Below are 22,114 nucleotides of genomic sequence, written 5' to 3'. Positions count from 1 at the left end.
ATTCCAGTATAAGAGGAATAATAAGATATAAATGAATGACCCTAATTATATGAAGAAAGGCGTAAAAAAGTTGGGAACTTACAATTTCTTGCCAGGAACTAAATCAAAACAAAGTCATTTTTTATTTTACAATTTTTGACAAATTAGGAATTGAATAACAGGGGAAAGGTCAAATTTAAATCGGAAAATTAATAATCCATTCCATTCCAGCCCCCCCCCCATTCCCCTTTTTGATTTTGCTTTACAAAATGAAGGTAAATAGAAAGTTATTTTTAGAATTGATTATTATCACATTCAGGTAGCAGATACCCAATAGCCCGAGCATGTACACAAGTTTAAAAGTACAGAGTTAAGAAAAATGAATATATGTTTTTAAAAATCTCTTTTTTTGGACATTTTAATAAATAATCCTTTAAAAAGTATTTGTAAAACTCGAGGAAACTCAGAATGTAAAATGTACAAAATCTGACGCTTAATTTACCCGATAATCTATTAATAAATTAGTTACTATGAGGATGGCGCTGAAACTGGTCGTTATATGTGTTGTCATTCAGGTACATTCATTAACTTACCAAAGACTAGTGGCTACGCCCCTAGATGCCTTCCTTGTAGAGAAGAGGGCTGGGGGATCCAGTGGTTAGCCAGATCTTTAGGTTCATCCGTATAGACGAACTTCTTTATATACTAGTGGCTTTGTCCCTATCATATAGGATCTAAACACTAAACAACCCGGCCTAGGATTAGTAAAGCTTTTTTTAGAGGGATAGAGAAGTCCATATCCCCAGTAGGATATCTTAAAAACTATTCCAGGTCCAGGTATATTATCTGAAAAGTAGAGCCCTAACGATTTAGTAGTTACCGACATCTTAAGCTTTAGACAGACGGACTGCCAGAAGGACAGAAATCGTTTTACTTTGTAATGAAGACAAATTCTGATAGCACAATTTCACAATATTAAATTATTTTTTTATGATAATCTAAACATATTGTCTATATGCTATTAAATGATTTTATTACGAGTTGATTTATTATTTTAGACATTGAGAGCACAACAATCTGCGGAACGTGGTAAACTAGAACCAACATCTATTGGCAAGTAAAACTTGTAATAAGTATTTTCATTCTAAACATATAATATTTTTATGATTTATTATTCTGAATTGAATTTTGGAGTTTTGTTTCCTAGGACAATTTGGCACGATATCATATCCGAAGCATATTTATAATTAATATTTAAAAGTATATAGTGGAATATTAAATGCATTGTTACTAAAAATTTGTTAGTGTCAATTTGTCAGATAAGATATATCGACTTCACCCAATGAAAGCTTTCATCTCTAGTAATTTGAAGGTTGAACACTATTTGCTAGACTGTAAAAGCATAACCTAAGTTTAACAATTATACTTGAAAATAGTTTTTAAAAACTAACAGTAGATTTTTTTCTTGGTTTGTGACGTCAGTCATCGAAAAGCAGTCTTAAACATTTTTTTGACAGTTTGACCTTATCTATTTGTAAATCATTAAAATCTTGTTTCTTTTTTCTCTGTTTGGTAAATCATCACAAATCTAGTTAATTGTTTTAAAATAGAAAAATAAACTTTTGGCTTCAAACAAGTCAGTAACTAAAATGAAATTCCAAAGAATAATTCATATAATTTTTATAAAAACTTTCTTATTAAACTAAAAAAGATAAAGTTATATAAGAAATTTCTATCAGTATTGCATTCGCTGTATTAGAAATGGTTCTGGGGCTAACAAAACTGTGATTAATCTCATTATTTTTCATTTTACTAATAGTGGAAAGCTGTCTATAATACTATGCGATAAATAACTATTTATAGCTTTAAAAATACAGTCTTTTTAACCATTGTAGTATAAACATACAATACAACAACAAATATTGACTTTTATAGATCGACCTAAAATTTTCTTAGGTCGACCTATGTCCGTTGTAAACCAAGCTTGTATGTCGCAAGTTGATTCAATAACTACGCGAATTTCTTAAAATTCACCGTAAAATTTTTAAATGAATGAACTAACATAAGTTTAAGATATATATATCACTAAACAAAACTGCTCGAGGCATGCTAAATCAAAACATGAAGATTTTTATGATAATTTCTGATGAGTTTCTTAGTCGTTAGGATACTTTGTAACAATATTTTTCTTTTGTTTTGATTCTCAATTAAAAGTAGGAAGCATTATAATAGTCAACAGTCATGTCTTCGACTAAAAAAGTGACCAAAGCTGACAAATTATCGACACGGCATATCTATACTAAATTGAAATAATGCTTCTAGTTGATTTTATATAAAAGTTTCCTACAGTAAAACAATTTGAATTTCTCCCAAACCTGAGCATTTTTTAAAAAGCAGACAAGGACGATGCTGGTCGATGTTGGCAAATATGACTAATGAACTCTGCCCCTAAGGTCTGAGTATGCCGGGTGTCAATTAAATTTGATAGATTTTCAACACAGAACCTTTGTTTAGGCATTTTCAACATGTCAAAATGTTTTGATGCCCAATATTTTTGTTTTTGTTTGTTTGGTTTTGTTGATATTTTTTTAGATTATGTCTTGAAATTTTCTATTTTGACTATTTGTTTATTAGTGCCTTATCCTTAGCTTTAAGAAGCTTCATACTAAAGGTTGGGAAAAGCGTTTTTTTATTCATTGAATAGAAAAAAAATTAAAGCTAAAAAACTTTACCCAGTACTTTAATAATAAGAATACTTCAAAATCCGACACATATCCGCTGGATTAAAACAGGTTCTCTACCATGCTGAAAAAGTTATGTGTCGTACTATATTATAGACATATTACCACAAAAAATGGATACACCCTATTTCTTTCTCATTTATTATCTGCGGCAAACTGACTATGATATGATACGATAATTAACTATTAGAATTTAAAATTTATGGTTAGTGGTTACAGAGTTCTGAATGGAAACATAGATATAGCTAGGTAATGAAGACGTTAACTGTAAAATTTCAGTTACCTTTACAACAAGTTTGAATTAAAAATTTTGGCCAAACAATAGTCTAACAAGTAGGACAACATCTATAATAGCGAAGATATAAAGTAGACATACTTTATTTTTTAGGACTGGCTTATAGAGATGCTTCGCTATAAATCATTGTACCAAAAATCAGATGAAATAAATGAATTATTATTAACTTCATGGTAACAGTTATAAAGTTGCTTCGCTTTCTAAATCGTACAGGAATCATCATGCAAAGTTTAAAATCGAAAGGCAAATGTAAACATGTCTAAATTGACGATAAGAGATATCTGTTAAGTATGGACCGGAACGACTCTAATCATAGAAAAGCCCCGTTAAAAACAAACATTATTATGTATGCAAGAAGTGTTTTCAATTAAAATTTACTCTTTTTAACGAACAATGTTTAAGAATTGTTGAATGACAAAAGTTAATATGCTGTTATAATATTAAGTTGTCAAATAAAACTGTAGTCACACGTCGATAATATATCAGTAAAGACCACCATTTATAGTCGACATAACCACCAAAACTTTAAATAGAAAGAATAAATTAAGGTAAAGCTGATCCTTGAACATCCAATAGTAGCGAAATTACAAAAAAAAATATACGTGAAATAGAAAGAGAGCGCGTACTCTTTTTGATATTCTTTAATTTTCTCCTTTTAAGAAAAATATTTGTTTGTAGGATTAGTATAATCATTTCCGATAGACAGACACAGATACTTATGAAGTAGCTTCCCTACTAAAAAATAAATTGCATTTAATTAAGTCATACATTAAACCAAACTTTTTTATCATGGTTTATAAAATTATATTATAAATTAATAAAAAATGCATACAGTGTATAACTGTAAATTAAATAAAAGTTTTTTTTATAAAAAATTCAAATTAAAATATAAGTTCCAGTGGTTTCATCCCATCTACATTTCTGTAAAATCAATGATTTAAGGAAACATAGAATAATTGTTATAGAATTGAAAGGTTTTCACAAAAACCACAGAAATGCCAACCCCTTGCATATTTGAATTATAAAACTATACAAGCCTCTTCAATCATGAAGGGTCCTGTCCTCAATGGGTTTGCTATCACTGTGGGGCTCTCGTAACCTAACTTTAAATCAGCACAGTAAAATGATTTTATTTTGTTTGTTGTCTATAGCCTAGTTCACAAAAGACAGAGGTCGAAGTTAGACAATATTACTAGGTTCAATTAGAGGCAATTAATTTTCCACACTTAAATTTAAAAAGTGCAAATTACCAACAAATTGCTTATGTTAAACACCTATGAACCTAAAGATGATATTGCAATCAACCTAGTAAGCTTTCTTAATTCTATTTTTCTGTGTATTTGAACCCATGCAGAATGGTATAACTAGCTGTGTAATGAATGGAAAAACGGAACTGTTGCTAAAGCCCAATCTCATCTACATTGGATTTTGGGAATGAAAAAGCAAATCAACAAATAACTCTAGGTGGTTCTAATTAGAATAATGAAAGAACAGCAAATAACAGTTAAAGAAACAGATCTATAGTATAGATGTATATACAGACAACTACCTCCCTTTATTTTTCGAAGATCTCTTACGTCTGCTTCTAAAAAATTTTCTGCTACTTAGCTGTGTTAATATAAGTGATACCATTGGTTGATTTTCAATGACCCAATAGGAAGATTGCACAAGACGATTGCGATCGGAAGATACAGTTATTTAACCCTTTCTCCCTCTAGTGTTTTACTCTAATGTTAAAGATATGAAAAGGTAAGAAAGCGGATTTTCTCTTAAGCTCTGATAGCCCCCCCCCCCTCACCTTTTTTTGATGATAGTTTTCGTTTGTTTGTTTATTACTTTAGGTATAGCTAGGTTAGGTTATATTATGTACTGGATTGCCCACATGGTTCAGGCACTGCAGGGCTTAGATATCTCAGAGTTAATATCTCACAGGGTTAAGGAACAGCAGGCATAGGCCCTGTAGGGCTGGGTAGATAATCCCCTCCATTTTCAAATCATCAAAAAGATAAGGGGGGGGGGGGGGAGGGGGTAACAATACTCAACAGGCCACTCGTAGGAAAGCACCAAATATCTAAAATCAAAGTAACTCTCAAACAGATATACAATTCCATTCAATTGAGATCGAGCTTGTTCAAGCAATAAGTGACCCAACATTTTTGGGGTATTTTATGTAAAAGGACTAATCAGAATACAATACACTTCAAAATTCACACACACCATTTTTCAATAGGCTTAGACATATATGTACATTAGTATATGTGCACAATAGACCTGTTCAATTTTCAAATTTTTAATAACCAAAAGGTTTTCTACAGCTGGGGCCGGTAGAAAGAAATAATAGTATTCAAAATTTCTATAAAATAATATTACAAAACGACGTACGTTTAGCTTCAACATGTTTCTTTTTTGCTATAGATAATTTTTTTATGTGAACTAATTTCAAAATATCTTTATTTATTCTATTTCTATTAATATGATTCATGTTATCGAATACGGCATCAATATTAAAACAAAATAACTCAAACTAAATCCATCACGGGATCAAAGTGAATCTTCCCTATTATGGAGAACTTAATCAGTTCATACTAGCGAGATTTTGTCAAACTTAAAAAACTTTATATAATATCATGTATTCTATTACTCCGATTTTTCTAAATTAAGGCCTTTCTCTGTAACTTTTTGCGAGTTAATAAAAATGAAATAATGGGAAGGTCTAGTCCAGAGGAAAGGGCATAAACACCAAAATTTACCAATTATTTGGAAATAGAACGAGCAGATAAAAAGTTGAAAGTTAGATAAATTGTTGAATGTCACATTGTCCATATGTTTTATACAATATTTTATATGTTTGTAAAACTACAAATAATTAATGGCAATTCCCATGGATTTTTTAGCCTTAGAGGCTTCGGCCCTAAAGGTGAAGGAATGAATCCTCCCATATTATTTTTATTTTGAAAAAATTGAGAGGGAAAATTTGGAGGGGAGATAGATTTTCGTCCCCGAAAATAGCTTAAAACCTGGCCAGTAACGATTAATGAGATCTTTAGCTTCAGACGGACAGAAAGTGGGATAGACAGACGGACTTTGTATAATAGATACTGCGTGAATAAAAAAAGCTTTAATTTTTTATAGCGAATTTTTAAGATGGACGTGGTAGTGTATTCCTTAATTGAACATCAGAACATAGGTAGACTTCTCATACATTTGAAATTACTCTAACTCATCAGCTAAAAGTTTATAATAATTTTGCCTTAAGATAACTTTCAAATTTCTTGTTCAATTATTAAAAAACTCTTTAACAGTCATCAAATTGTTTGATAACCGCTAAGGATATAAAATTCATAAAGCGCATAGGTTCAAAACCAAAATCATAAATTTACAAAGATTTATTTATTTGCATATCATTAATTTAAGTAAAAAAGTTTATGTGGTAAAATAGGTGCAACAAGCAGTAAGAACATAGCAAAATGCTATGAGAATAGCGTCATGTCAAATTTAATGGTCACTTTTAGTCCACTTAAATCTTTGTGAATAAATAATACATTCTCATATTCTTGATGGAAAAATGTCGTGCAATCAAAGAGTTAATTAAAATTATTATTTCTTCTCTTTATTCTTTTAGAAGGTTTAGTTGACTTGCTAGTCATAGCAGTATTTATAACTATTCACCTAACTTGGAACTTTTTGATTATTTTTATTTATCTTTTTTGAATTAAATTATTTCAAAACAGATTATATTTGAGTTCAAAATATAAATCCTAAAATACACAAAAACTATATTAGATAATATATAAATTGTTCACAAAGTTGAAAGAATAAATGAAATGATAAGAAACTAGTTATAAAATGATTGTTTTGTTAACTGCATGTTTTGTTTCATTGTTAATTAATAATATACAAGGTCATTATATTCTAAATTATGATTATTAGTGAAGCTCCTTTATAAGTCTGTAATCAATAAAACTTTTCATATTTTCACTTTAGAATTGCCCTATCGATTTCAAACTTGGCACTATGATTCCTATGACAGTTTGGTGCAATTTAGAAAGTGTAGCAACACCATAACTCTTACCAGCACGTCCATATGTCCATGTTAAACATCTTCAATGATTTAGTTTTGTTAAGCTTCGTTTTTTGGATTTTGTCATCCTTGTTTTTAATTGTGCGCATGGCTTAATTACCAAAGTTCCCAAACGTGAATTTTAGTGCAAAATAGTTTCAATGGCATGAAATTAGGTGGGAATCTGGGATAAAGGGATAGGGTAAAATACGACGGATCAATTATGATTAACAAGATTACCCTTATGTAGACTAGAATGATTGATGGAATGTTTTTTATACAAACCAATCATACGTCCCACCTTTTTAAGCTAACAAACGGCAGAATGAGTCTATAAATTTTGGGTGGTAGAATCATTTACAGTCAATTCTCTCCCCCTCTCTCTGTGGGTAAGAATTGTCCTTACAAGTAAAATTGATTTTAGGTGTCATGCGTCCTCGGGAAAAAAAATACAGAGCAACAAAGTCTGAAAAGCTTGTTGTCACAAAAATGTTTTTAAGCTGTGACTAACAACATTCAGAAGCGCAGCAATTATATAACTAACTCTTGTCAAGTTTTTCATGTTGTTATGTTTATCCAGGAATAATGTTTTACAAGTCAGATGTAAAGGGAGGGAATATTGGATTGTTAACTATAAGTACTTGTAGTTGGTACCCAATGTTTTATAAACACGTTCTCTCATTTGTTTTATATTGTTATAAATCTGGATTGGTCTGTTGAAACTATAAATGTCCAATCTTTTCAACCAATATTTTTTTTAAACACAGAAGAGGTAATTTTAATGGGCACGAAGGGAATTTATATAAATTTATTGTCAGTTGTCCTATCACATAATATACCTGCATTTAGAAGAAAATTTTATAATCAACATTAATTTTTTGATTGTCGAATTTATAAGGTCAGATTGCTGAATGAATAAGAAAAGTTTGGTTTCAGGTGCCAATGGATGTAAAAATTTGGAGGGAGTATTTCCGTGGGACCCTGTAGTCGATACTCCACTTGGAAGGATTGAAGGATCATGGGGTCTGTCTGAAAATGGACACAGGTCATATTTAAATATTTTTTCGTCATAATGTTTCTATTTTCTAACAACTGAATTGATTCGAAAAAATATTTGGTAATTTCAGCAGATTTTTCTGCCCCCCCCCCCTAATTATAATTTTAGATTTATTTCGCTTGTTGGCTATTCTTGGCATAAACCTGTGTGTTTTCTATTAGAAGCTTTTGTAAAAATGATATCGTTATATATTTAAGTAACAGGATATTTGTCTGTCTGTCTGTGTGTGTGTGTCTGTACCAAAGGATCTCGCTAACCGCTGAACTAATATGTTTCTCCCTTAAAGTGCAGTGAAGCTTTTTATATGCCCTGGGAAGGTTTGTGACTATTTTTGAAGGGGGTACCACCACTCTCCCAAGAGAAATCCTCTCTATAAAAATATTTACCTCCCCCTCCTCAAAAAAAGGTTTACACAAAAGACACAAAAATAATCATCCAATAACTTCTGTTTGCTTAAAATTTATAATTTGTATCATGGAAATAGCAAAACTTCATTAGGAAGGAATAGTTATTTCTCGTATCGCTTTATAAACGGCTTTCCGCGGATATAAAATGTACAATTATAAGATTAAAACCAGTTTTTTTAGCCCCGAGATGCCGAAGGCACGGGCTAAAAAAACTGGTTTTAATCTTATGATTGTACATTTTATATTCGTAGAAAACTGGTTATAATACGGTGCTAGACATAGTTTTTTCGTATTGATGAGAACCGGTTCCTATCCACCGGATTCGAATGAATACGAGAAAATAATTTAAATTTCAGATTCAAGAAATTCAAAGGTATCCAATTTGGTGACATAGTGGAGAGGTTTCAAGATGCTGAACTGGTTGGATCACTTGTTCAGGATGGAGAAGTTTACCAGGCCAAATCTGATGGACCTTGTTGCCCCCAAACAAGTATGTATAATTAGTATCAGTAATTTATAAGTCTTATCAATGTGTAAATACCTTCAACAAGTTTTTTTTATACTTTTCTTATATTTCATTTTTTTAGATATGTTGATCCATAAAGAGGAGCAGTGTCTGTTTTTAAATGTATTTACCCCAGAGGAAGCAGTTAATAAATCTGTAATGGTTTGGATTCATGGAGGCACTCTAACTTCAGGTATATAAATATGTTTACCTCAGAGGAAGTCGGAAATAAATCTGTTATGGTTTGGATTCATGGAGGCACTCCTACTTCAGGTATATAAATATGTTTACTCCAGAGGAAGGTGGTAATATATAGATGTAATAGTTTGGATTCATGGAGGAACTCTAACTTCAGGTATATAAATATGTTTACCCCAGAGGAAGGTGGTAATAAATCTGTTATGGTTTGGATTCATAGAGGCACTCTAACTTCAGGTATATAAATATGTTTACCCCAGAGGAAGGTGGTAATAAATCTGTTATGGTTTGGATTCATGGAGGCACTCTAACTTCAGGTATATAAATATGTTTACCCCAGAGGAAGGTGGTAATAAATCTGTTATGGTTTGGATTCATGGAGGCACTCTAACTTCAGGTATATAAATATGTTTACCCCAGAGGAAGGTGGTAATAAATCTGTTATGGTTTGGATTCATGGGGTCACTCTAACTTCAGGTATATAAATATGTTTACCCCAGAGGAGGCAGTTAATAAATCTGTAATGGTTTGAATTCATGGAGGCACTCTAACTTCAGGTATATAAATATGTTTACCCCAGAGGAAGTCGGAAATAAATCTGTTATGGTTTGGATTCATGGAGGCACTCCTACTTCAGGTATATAAATATGTTTACTCCAGAGGAAGGTGGTAATAAATCTGTTATGGTTTGGATTCATGGGGTCACTCTAACTTCAGGTATATAAATATGTTTACCCCAGAGGAGGCAGTTAATAAATCTGTAATGGTTTGAATTCATGGAGGCAAACTAACTTCAGGTATCTAAATATGATTGTTTACCCCAGAGGAAGGTGGTAATATGTAAAGATCTATGGAGGCACTTTAACTTCAGGTATACATATAAATATGTTTACTCCAGAGAAAGGTGGTAATAAATAATTTCATGAGCGACAACAAATATTATAACTAAAGACTAAAAAACCTTAAACACGGAGAAAATTCGAAACAGACTATTATTGTTTTTATAAGGTTGTGGAGCTGAATATGATGTAGATCCAAGTATGTTCATGGACAAAGATGTTATTATTGTTTCTATTAATTACAGGTAAAATAATTGCAAATTATTATTATAAAATACCTTCTTTTATCACAGTATCTAGAGAATGGACTTATTCTTACTTGGATCTGAAACCAGGTTATTAATAAGTAACTTGTAGCTGGCTAAAATAACGATCCCCTTATCCTTATGGAATTCTTAAGCTTGTTCAAAATCTTTTATCTGGAATAATAAATATAATAAAAAATATTTAAAGTTTTTTGATTTAGAGTAAATGTGTTTGGATTTCTGAGTCTTGAGAACCCCATGATCCCAGGAAACCAGGGCTTGAAGGATCAGCTCTTGGCTCTAAAATGGGTCAGGTAAACTCAATTATATGAAGAAAAAACTGACATTTTCTTATCTTTATAAAATTATTTCAACCTATTATACCTGTTATCTGATAAGGTTTTGTGTTTTTTCATTTACATTAAAAAAAAATTAAATTGCAGACGTTTTCAGCTTGGATAAGGCTGCATATGTTGATTCATGTTTTTCTTAATAAGATTAATACATTTTTTAGAGCCAACATTGAAAGTTTTGGCGGGAACCCGCATGACGTCACAGTGTTCGGAGAATCAGCTGGAAGCAGAAGTATCCTCTTTAACATGGTCTCACCTTTGTCCCAGGGTCTCTTCCATAAAGTTATTGGTCAGAGTGGCAATTGCTTTGAACCTAGGTAAATTTGTTTATAGCGTAATTTTCTATAATTTTCTGGAAATTGGTGTGTTCTTGGGATATCTTTATAGCGTTTGAAACTCGGAATAAACTGTGTCATGTCTAAAGATGTGAAAATTGTTTAATGTTTACTAATTGTACTATGCTAGACACATCACATATGATTAGAGCAGGGTGAATGTTTTACATAGACAGGTGCAGCCTCTATTATGCTCAGTTAGAACTAGCAAACAAAGATTGTTAAATCAATAATTTGATTAATGCTATCTCAAGAAATAATAAGTAAAATTTCAAATTTTAAATTAAGGTTAAAACAACTATTTGAATATTTGTTTAGTTTAAACAAATATGTGGACTTTAGGTTTACAATCTAGAATGGATTTTTGTTTTTATTTTTGGATTTAAGTTTTTATTGTCTAGGTATGAAGTATATCGTCCAGGCAGGTACAGACAAATTATTATGATATTATTATGTGTCCAGGTATGAAGTATATCGTCCAGGAAGGTACAGACAGATTATTATGATATTATTATGTGTCCAGGTATGAAGTATATCGTCCAGGCAGGTACAGACAAATTATTATGATATTATTATGTGTCCAGGTATGAAGTATATCGTCCAGGCAGGTACAGACAGATTATTATGATATTATTATGTGTCCAGGTATGAAGTATATCGTCCAGGCAGGTACAGACAAATTATTATGATATTATTATGTGTCCAGGTATGAAGTATATCGTCCAGGAAGGTACAGACAGATTGCTTATGATATTATTATGTGTCCAGGTATGAAGTATATCGTCCAGGAAGGTACAGACAGATTATTATGATATTATGTGTCTAGGTATGAAGTATATCGTCCAGGCAGGTACAGACAGATTGCTTATGATATTATTATGTGTCCAGGTATGAAGTATATCGTCCAGGCAGGTACAGACAGATTATTATGATATTATTATGTGTCCAGGTACGAAGTATATCGTCCAGGCAGGTACAGACAGATTATTATGATATTATGTGTCTAGGTATGAAGTATATCGTCCAGGCAGGTACAGACAGATTGCTTATGATATTATTATGTGTCCAGGTATGAAGTATATCGTCCAGGCAGGTACAGACAGATTGCTTATGATATTATTATGTGTCCAGGTATGAAGTATATCGTCCAGGCAGGTACAGACAGATTGCTTATGATATTGCGGCTAAACTCAATTGTGATATTCAAGATGATCAAACAGTCAAGGAAATAAGATCAAATAATTCATTTTCTAAAAAAAAATTCATGCATATTTTTGATTTATTAAAACTGTCGGATCTAAACATTTAAAGTTTAAGATCTCAATAACTATTGAACTAATTAAATTCTCTATTTCAGGTAAGCTTCCATAGGTCCCGTGATGGGTTTAGGCTATTTTATATTCATTTCGTGAGATGATTTTAAGCTCTATTTTCTTGCCCCTTTGAATACAGAGCCCCTATATGCTAGGGACGCAGCCTATAGTACAATATCTATAGAGCAGTTGCGCTTTTGAATAATAAATGATTGTAGAAGGTCAAGCTAACAAAAATAGAATTAAATTTAAATATGAAAATCCTATGTATAAAGATAATTATTTTTGTTTACCCTTTAAGATATCAATATCTGATTGATTGCTCCATTTTCGGGAAGCTTCATATAATTTCAGGGGTGGTTTTAGGTAATTTTTATATTAATTTAAGTCTTGAGATGGTTTTAGGCTGTGTTACTAGATCTCCCATCCTATCGACGGTATATCCCCCAGATGCAATGAACTTTTATTTTAGAAGTTAACATTTATGAGGAATGGATTTTAAATTATAGTTATTTGATTTTAAAATTAGGAATGCTTATTAGCCACAAACACAAGTATGTTATTGGCTGTAGCTCAGACAACTGCCTACACTCACTTTGACCTGCCCTGGATACCAAATATTGATGATTACCTGGACAATCCGTTCCTCCCTGATCTACCTGATACTCTGCTCAGGAAAAAATTGTATTGTTCAATAACAGAAACTTAGTAGGGAGGTTTATTAGCCTTAGAAGGATATAGAATAAAGAAGACAGAACACTCCTTTTTATAACTTAATAGAGTGGTTAATTTATACTAACATTAGAATAAAACCCTTGTTAAGGCTCATGATAGGCGGTTTCTCACAGATTATTTATGCATTACAAATGAACTTTAAATAAACCATTTTTTGATACTTATTAGGTTAGATTACTTAGGTTAGGTTAGGTTAAGTAAAGGTTAGAAGGGCCCCTCGTACCGTATATGGATAGGGTCCCGCAGGTTTAGAAATATTTTTATTCAGGGATCTTAGTGGATAAGGCAATGGACGATAATTTTATATATATATCCCAATGATAATAAACAAGGTTACCCATTCTGTAGATAAATAATATTCATTGAAACGTTTGGACATTGCCAGTTTTGAAGTAACCAATCAAAATAAAAAAAATAGTATTCAAAGTTTTGGGTACAAAAGTAATTCGGAGCTAAATGTTCCCTTCCCCACTAAAAAAAAATTAGTTAAAATACAATTTTGATGTACAGCAAAGGAGAGTTCTTGAAAGTGCCAATGATATTCGGATTCAACTCAGAAGAGGGTATAATCAACACAGCTGACTTCATCAAAAATAATGACAAGTTTCATGAGTTGAATGAAGACTGGGACTACTATGGACCTAGAAAGATATTTGATACGGACAACGCTTCTGCGGAAGAGATTGAACTTGCCAGGTGAGAAAACAGATTTCTTTACTGCTTCGCTTGATTTGGTCTTACAATCAATTATTAGTAGTGCAAAAATACTAGATATTTTTAAATTAAATAGGTAAGAGCGCCTACAAAAATTGCAATCGGCAAGCTATTTTTCTATTTAGTAATGTTTCTAAGTGCCCTTATAACTTGGATTATGAAAATAGGTGCTGCCCCCTTGCCTATCTTAATATGATTGTATTTGTAATTAAACACACTACAAAGTATTTAAATAATAGAAATAAGTTATAGATAAGTTTGTGTATTTTTGACTTTAGCAACGCAATTTCTTCTTTATTAATGAATATTGCACCTAAAGAAACCATTTTCTTTTATCATTTCACGTAAAACATTGTCTTTCCTGGCAATACTCAAATGTTCTTTTATAACTGCTGGACTGATATGGTTCTCCTTTACAGAAAATCTTCTCATAGGTCCTGGAAAGGTTTATTACTATTAAACTTATAAAAAAGTGAAGGGTTGTATTCTCTTAAGTGCCCCCAAAGGCCTCTAGGGGCGTAGCCGTTAGTTATACGATAAAATGTAAATTGAATTTTTCTTTTTTACACCAGGAACGTAAGAAACTTCTACCTGAGTGACGCAGATGCCTCTATGGAAACTATTCATGATGTTATTGACATGTTCTCAGATATGAATTATTGGTCTGGTGCCTACAGGTCACTTCACTTCTACATATTTAAATTTTGAAAACTTCATTTTAAAGAAACTTGTTTGATGTGCAGTTGAATTTTTAGTATTTTGGTAACATAAATGAAGGAAAAAAAATATTTTTGCTCTTTAACTGGATGACCCTGCCAGTTTTGGCTCTTTATCTTTCACACACAGAAAATGAGATAGAAAAAAACCGGAGGGGGGGGGGGGGAGGCATTCAACGCCCCATCCCCCCCCCCCCGACCGTTAAGGATTGATAGTTGAACATTGCTTTTTTAAACATTTAATTTCCATGAATAATTTCTTAAAAGCTCGAGTTACTCAGACCTATCTATGATATACATTTTTTGTTTTAGATTTTTGCAGAAGGCCAGTGACTTAACACCAATCTACCCATATCAGTTGACTTACAAATCAAAGAATTCTTTTGCTGATTTCAATTTGGGTCTGGACTCTGAAGCTCTTGGCCTGGGTGTATGTCATGTAGATGATCTATATCATATGTTCAAGGTATATTAGTGACTTTAAATTTGAGGTATATCTAAAATCTAAAATTAAAATGGTAGAAAGTTATTGAGTGATTCCACTGCAACCAAACCCCTGCAGGGGGAATTACTTGCGTCAGCCTAACCAAGGCGTATTTATAAACTAACCAAATTATATTAATCATTAAAGAATCAAACTAACCCCACCTAAGGGCCATTTTGTAAATAGACAAATCGTATATGGTTGAAATTTATTTTTTTTAAACAAAGGCTTAAATTCAATTTTATTTAATTTTATTTTTCAGTATGTTTATGTAACTCGATTCACAGAGGATGATCTTAAGGTTCGCGACCACTTTTTAACTTGGTGGACAGGAACAGTTTTTTTGGCGCATTTTTATTCCAATCATTTTAAATTTTTGCTTTTTATGGAGATATAATAAAAAGCTATTTTTCATAGACTAAATTAACATGCATATCTTTAATTATTCTTTCTCATATCCAGTGTGGCCACAACCAAAAAAATACTGATACTGAAGAAAAAAAAGGAAATACTGAAAATACTGAATCCTAAAATAAGAAAAAATACTGAAATACTGAACAAAAAAATACAAATACTGAATAAGTATTTTTTTATATGATTCCTCATTTCAAAATTTCATATATCATAGCTTTATAATTAGGGGGATATTTTAAAGATCTTTTAATTTTGCCTCTTAGATTTTCTTGCACCAAGGGGGGGGGGGGGGAGTTCTGACACTTTTGCGTAAACAGTGATTATAGGCTTTGTCTTTGGACTGAGAGGATAGGTTATTAGGGATAAAATCATTCTTATATGATGAATTTCTCCCAGATTTAAGATTTTTTTGATAGACCTCCAGGTTCCGGAGCTCCAGGCCTCCAGGTGGTCTCTGAACAGGTAAAAATTAAAAATAAGATTTTTTTTTTTGAAGATTTAGAAGATAACTTATAAAACAAAATATACTTCTTTTTGATTGTTATTCACATATTTGAAGATTGAATTCATCATATAAGATTGATTTTATCCCTAATAACCTATCCTCTCAGTCCAAAGACAAAGCCTATATTCACTGTTTACGCAAAAGTGTCAGAACTTCCCCCCCCCCCCCTTAAGCAGAAAATGACTGATAAATATTTTAAATGCTTACAAAACTTAAATACTTTTTAGTTGAGTTAAGAGCATGCTAAAAAACTTTACCTTCAATAATCATGCAAAGTAATCACCTTAGATTATTCATTCTATTCTATTCTAACTATAAACAGGAATATAAACTAACTAGGTATTCGATTACAACTATATGACAAGAATAAATTAAATAATACCTACTTATAATGTAAGTTAGAAAAATTTATTAGTATCTAATTAAAATCCACATTAGATTGCATGCAAACAATATGATATTGATCAGTTACCTAAAATATCTAAAAAGAAGAGAAGACAACAACCATAATTAGCATAATTTAATTAAGCTAATTATGGTCGTTGTCTAATTAAATTAGTATTCTATTATTACCATAAAAAAAGCTAAATTAATGTACAAAGTTATAGGGTAATTTAAAGGAAAGTAAAGTGAGGCGCGAAGCGCCGAAAAAAATCTGACATCAACTACTTGAAAAAACATCTTATTTATGCAAAAAAATTTGGAATTTAAGAAATAATGAAAATACTGAATCATGAAAATTTCCAAAAACTTAAAAATACTGAATAAAATTTTCAAATACTGAATATTCAGTATTTACTGAAAATACTGAACCCCCAATTTCCAAATACTGAAGAACACTGAATATTTTCAGTATACTGAAAAATGTGGCAATATGCAAATAATGATTACATAACAGTTTCCAAAGTATTAAAGTTAACGTATGAGAAAACATTAATATAAAACAAAAATAAAATTTACAATCCAGTGACCACTCCCCCCATTATTCTTAAATCGTATGAAATAAACTGTGGCTCAGATTTTGCTAAGACTGGAAATCCGACTCAAGACAATTCATGGAGGCGCTTTAATACAAGGTAATTTATATTATAAGAAATTAATTCCTTATATAAAAATAAAAGTCTACGTAACTGTATCAAAGGATCTCTCTAACTGCTAAACCGAAATGTACAATGTAGCTTTTCATTGGTCCTGGGGGGTTGCTTCGCTCCTGGCCTCTAGGAGAGAACAGGGAAGGTAAGGAAAAATAGCCTGAACCACCTCAGACATTCATATTGCTTACCCTAAAAGTATAAGACCAATTCGAACCAGCATTTTCGAGATTTTCTGTAAATAGTCTAATAATAGCCATTTATTTAGAGTTTATACAATGTATAAATTTTAAATGCTTTAAAAACAAATATTTGATATCTTTATGTTTTTAGTGCATCACAATACATGGAGATTAAGCCTGATCCAGAAATGACCTACAGTGGCAGGTTCCTTTTCTTTCTTTCCCTATCAATAAATAGTTTCAGAAATGAAATTATTAGAAGAATATTAAATTTTTGCAATTTTTTATTAAAATAGTTGAAAAAATGCCCCCTTTTTTGTAATTAGTTATATTTCTAATAATCTTTTTAATTTGCCCCTAAATTGACTAGCTATCACCGAAACCGCTTCCCCAACGACCTTGTGTTACAAATAAAAATAAGATTAAGAGGCCTATACAAAGATATATAAGTTGGAAAGAATTTTAATGTTAGAGGGAGATTTGAAATCTGCATCAAACTTTAAGGATTTTTTTTTATAAAATTCGTTTTTTGTAGAATTCTTTATCTAAAAGCGGAAATACAATTTAAGTTAATTAATTTTGAAATCTGTGAATGGCATATCATTCAACCAATTAGAGCGCAGGTAGTTTTCAATCCACCTATCCTATTGGTCAAAATTTATGAACTTAAATTATACAAAAAACGAATTTTGTAAAAAATCCTAAAAATTTGATGCAGATTTCAAATCTCCCTCTAACATTAAATTCCTTCCAACTTATATATCCTACTATACAGTATGCATGCAGTATAATCTAGTCTAACCGGACCTGAATTAAAAACTGCCAAAAAATTAACTCTAATAAAATCAAGTTTTCTTAATTTTTCTATTTAGGTATGCAGAAAGAATGGAGTTCTGGAAAGAAATTATTGAAAAATATAAACAACTACATCAAACAAATGAGTAACATGTAAAACACTTAACAATATAAATTACATAGAATTGCACTTACACCGGATTGCATAAATTTCCTAAAATAGCCATCAAATCGAAATGCAAATTCAAGTATGATTTTCTTATACTATAATTAATACATTATCGTTTATAATATGATACAAGTTATTACAAAGCAGTAGCTATAAGCAACAACGAGGTTTAGGTTGGAGGGTAGAATCCGTCGTAAGTGAAATTCCAATAAAATCGTTTTTTTCTTTTATTTTGTAATATTTACATGCAATAAATAAAAATAAATCTTTTCACACATTTTCAAGTTTCAATGCAGCGCAGCTTCCCTGAATTCTTGCTAGGCACACCACTTGGCACAGTCATCATGTAGTCAATATCAGAGAAACAGATACAGTTACCCTGTATTCAGCAATCTAAGTCAATTATTAAATGAAACAAAGCAATTCTATAATAAGTTAATTTCGACGATAAATAAATTTAGGCATGTTGGAATAGTTTTTGCAATCTTCATAATAAATCATTTTATGATTTCATGGAAGCTTCTTATTAACATTCCCTATTTCGCCACTTCCCTCCAACTTGTTTCGCAATTAGAGGCAAGATGTTATCAAGAAATACCAAATTAAACCACAACAAATATTATAAAATGTAGTTCAGAATTTTATTGCTACATGTCGTAAACACTTTTTTATTTTTAATTTTTAGATGAGATAATTTTGTGATTTTCAATAAATTTTATTCACTATTTAACATATAATTTACGAGTAGTCTATGATTTAGATAAAATATTTAACGGATGTAATAGTTATTTCTTTCATCGTATTATAAACCGCTTTCCGCGGATATAGAATGTACAATTATTAGATTAAAACCAGTTTTTTAGTACTTGAGATGCCGAAGGCTATAATCTTATGATTGTACATTTCTATATTCGTAGAAAGCGGTTTATAATACGATGCTAGACATAGTTTTTTCCTATGGATGAGAACCGGTTCCTATCCACCGGATTCGAATGAATACGAGAAAAATCTTTATTTCTGCTCATCTATTTCAAAACTGAAAATGGAATTAATCTCTGACAATCATTTTTGCATGGCTCTTAGTAAAGTAAGCAAAAACTGATAAAGTAATACTTGAGTTTCTTATCAAATTCTGCCAAAAGTTGCTTAATTTCATCATCTAGTTTTAACAGGAAATCTATGAAATCAGCTCTAAAGCATTGTTTACCAGAATAGCATTCCCTTGTCCCTGGTGTTAGAAGAACAACAATTAGTTGCACATAAATATTAATGAAGTAATAATGGATTACGAATTTGCTGATAAGTTAATATAAATTGTTGTTTGATAGAATAATAGTAACATAAAATTAAGCGTATTTTAAAATTTTACAATTATATATTCTTTTTTCAAAAAATCTTTTAAAAAATTCTTTATTAAAAGTAAAGCATAGAGAACAGTAAGACTTAACTTTGTATTTACATTGTAGACAATCCATGAAGTACAAATGTTTTTGTACATCTAGCGACTTAAAAATAAACTAAATTCAATTGGTGTCATTCACACTAACCCTTTAATCCCGAAAAAACATAATTAAATTTATTCAGAATGAGTAGATTTTTTTGCCTAGGTATATATATATTTTTTTGCTTAAAGTGAAAACTCATAAATAAAATTTATATTGACTAATATTGGCTGACTTTGAAACTTTAATTGACTTAAATTAACACCTGAAAGATATCAAACTCTGTATCTGTGTTGAATGTATAATACAGAGTGTAGACACTACATTTCTCATAACATGAAGTTTCACTGCCAGCTATGAAAGAAAATCTGCACAAAGTTTTCATCCATTTGAAATATCTTTTTAAACAAAGGAAAACGTGTTTTTTTGCAGGGGGTGGGGGGAGAGGACAATGAAGTGTAATTTACAGTGGCACCCAAAGTATTATTATATATTGTCCGAACTTTTCCACCAATAATTTTAACCTACATGGGGATTAATTTGTTTGCCATAATTCGTGTTGTGCTTTAAATTATCATTCATTTTCTTATCCCCTAAGATCTAAGTTTTAGCCTTTTTGAACTTAAGTGAAAAAATAATGATAAAATATTTTTATTTTTTCATTCTAAATGGAATTGTTCTTCCTTGGTAATTTTGAAGATATGATTTCCATGCCTAAAAAATTACTTTAGAGCTACATACTTTTAGATAGATTTTAAAATTGATAAATTTTGCTTAATAATTGCAAGCCAAAGCAGTTTGATTAATTTGTAGCCACAATTGTCAGCTGTATGTTAATAAGTTTACCGCAATTTTCAAACAAACAGCTTTCTTTATTTCCCAGATTTTTTCTGCCTTTTTTTCAAACGACAATTTAAAAAAAACCTGTTTACCTGGAAACCTAACAGGACTTAAACCACTTGTACATTCTGATAAATAATATCATAATATAAATTTATATAAAATTTATTAGAAAAAACTAGAATATTATCATTAATCATTTGTGGAAGAAATAATTATCGTTTTGACAAAGATAACTTACAGTATTAATGAAGGTGTTAGAAATTGTAAGAGAAAATTAAGGTGAAGACACACAGATAGTTTAAAAATAAAAAAGCACAATAGGTTAAGGAAATTGAACCACCCTATATAGCATATCTATAATACAAAGTAGTACAATGTCTGTCCGTCCGTCCCTTAAGATCTCGGTAACCACTGAACCGATCGGATTCTACTCTTCAGGGTATCTACCTATTGGTCCTGTGGTGGTTTTAAGCTATTTTCTTGGGTGGGACACCCCCAACCCCCCCAAAAACCAAAAAATCCCCCCCCCTTTTTTTTTGCTGAAGATTTCCTTGGTCCTTTATTTTTTTTTTGTAGAAGATTTCCTTGGTCCTTTTTTGAAGGAGATTTCCATGGTCCTTTACGATTTTCGCCTTAATTTTTTTTTATCACCTCTTGGGGCAAAGCCCCTAGAGGCTAGGGGCGAAGCCGCTAGTATAAAACAAAGTTGTGAGTTCTACAGAATATTTTATGTTCCTGAGATATTGCATGGCTTTGTCTTCTTTGGTAATTCCATGTGCAAAGTGCAGTTAGACCCTTAAAAAATATCATAATCGCCACGGGAGTCCACAGGAATTTGTCTGTAGAGGAGAAAGGGGGTGAACAGCAGCAAAATAATGTTTTATATTTCTCCATTAAAAAATATTTATATAATGTAACAGTTTATTTAAACTTTTATTTTTTTTGACAAGTCCAATACACAGTGTTTCATTGTTTGATTTTTAAGAAATCGTCAGTTGGTTTATAAATAAAAAGACATGATGTTTGAAGGAGTATAGAAAAAAAGACATGACCAGTATAGATATTAGCTGAAAAAAGAGAGCCAATACCTAGGTTTATCAGTTCGCGAGATCTTAGGCTTTAGCGTTTGCGCCCTTAAATATGAAATAACCAACCATTAACATGAGTCCAAGCAACGCATTGTGGATTAATGAGACAAGCTGTAGGACAATATGGATGGAGAAGCACTTGGGTAGCTGGAAGTAAAACATCCGTATGTTCAGTGTCACCCCAGATTTCTTCAGGTTTTGTCCATATCTAGAGCGACGTTGCAATGAGGATTTAATTTGAACAAAGTTGTATAAAAAAATGCAAAGGTTTTCTTAAATCTATGTATTTTAGGTAACCTACTGTTCAATTAACAAAACTACTGCAAGTAACTTTTGAAGGCTAAGCTTTTCTACATCAAAGCAAATTATAAGACAATTTTTCGTAGACTTCCATCATATATTCATAGCATTGCATTGCATTGTATTAAAATCAGTTTTCCGCGGATAAAAAATGTTTCTCGTAAAATGCTACTCTACATAATTCATTTTGCATGTCCGTGTCGCTATAGTGGAAATTTGTTTTACTAAGGTGCTGTTTATAAGTGATTTTTTGGGGAGATACCTCATATCAAGCATAAAATATACATTTAACTCTGTCCGTAGGTCTTT

The 22,114-nt window shown here is 31.2% G+C and overlaps 2 protein-coding genes across 6 annotated transcripts; both read left to right on the top strand.

Annotated features, from left to right (window-relative positions):
- Positions 1-6,850: 6,850 nt before the first annotated feature.
- LOC145315126 (carboxylic ester hydrolase-like) lies at positions 6,851-12,354 on the top strand. 5 transcript variants are annotated; one of them, XM_080155171.1, is made up of 9 exons: positions 6,851-6,916; positions 8,012-8,120; positions 8,896-9,029; positions 9,127-9,237; positions 10,251-10,326; positions 10,548-10,640; positions 10,841-10,996; positions 11,783-11,806; positions 12,170-12,354. In XM_080155171.1, the coding sequence occupies exons 1-9, from the start codon at positions 6,862-6,864 to the stop codon at positions 12,321-12,323; spliced, it is 912 nt and encodes a 303-aa protein (XP_080011297.1). In that variant the 5' UTR covers positions 6,851-6,861; the 3' UTR covers positions 12,324-12,354. The 5 variants fall into 5 exon arrangements, with proteins under 5 accessions (XP_080011297.1, XP_080011296.1, XP_080011298.1 ...); XM_080155170.1 differs by lacking the exon at positions 11,783-11,806 and having other exon boundaries at positions 12,146-12,354; XM_080155172.1 differs by lacking the exons at positions 11,783-11,806; positions 12,170-12,354 and adding an exon at positions 11,841-11,986.
- Positions 12,355-13,564: 1,210 nt separating this feature from the next.
- Positions 13,565-18,153, top strand: LOC145315125 (venom carboxylesterase-6-like). Its single transcript, XM_080155169.1, has 7 exons — positions 13,565-13,758; positions 14,349-14,453; positions 14,805-14,958; positions 15,239-15,308; positions 16,914-16,971; positions 17,320-17,373; positions 18,041-18,153. The coding sequence occupies exons 1-7, from the start codon at positions 13,565-13,567 to the stop codon at positions 18,111-18,113; spliced, it is 708 nt and encodes a 235-aa protein (XP_080011295.1). The 3' UTR covers positions 18,114-18,153.
- Positions 18,154-22,114: the final 3,961 nt, after the last annotated feature.

Source organism: Acartia tonsa, chromosome 3 (assembly GCF_053477335.1).
Source record: "Acartia tonsa isolate MP-2025a chromosome 3, ASM5347733v1, whole genome shotgun sequence".
In the NCBI taxonomy this organism is placed as follows: Eukaryota; Metazoa; Arthropoda; class Copepoda; order Calanoida; family Acartiidae; genus Acartia; species Acartia tonsa.
Note: the sequence above shows the minus strand (reverse complement) of the source record. Positions and strands in the feature narration are given on the sequence as shown.

Coding starts and splice junctions, on each gene's coding strand:
- LOC145315126 (XM_080155170.1), top strand. CDS start 6,862: ATGATTGTTTTGTTAACTGCATGTTTTGTTTCATTGTTAATTAATAAT. Junction 9,238..10,250: donor TGGAGGCACTCTAACTTCAG/GTATATAAATAT, acceptor TGTTTTTATAAG/GTTGTGGAGCTGAATATGAT. Junction 10,997..12,145: donor GGCAATTGCTTTGAACCTAG/GTAAATTTGTTT, acceptor TTATGTGTCCAG/GTATGAAGTATATCGTCCAG.
- LOC145315125 (XM_080155169.1), top strand. CDS start 13,565: ATGTACAGCAAAGGAGAGTTCTTGAAAGTGCCAATGATATTCGGATTC. Junction 14,454..14,804: donor TATTGGTCTGGTGCCTACAG/GTCACTTCACTT, acceptor TTTTTGTTTTAG/ATTTTTGCAGAAGGCCAGTG. Junction 17,374..18,040: donor GAAATGACCTACAGTGGCAG/GTTCCTTTTCTT, acceptor TTTTCTATTTAG/GTATGCAGAAAGAATGGAGT.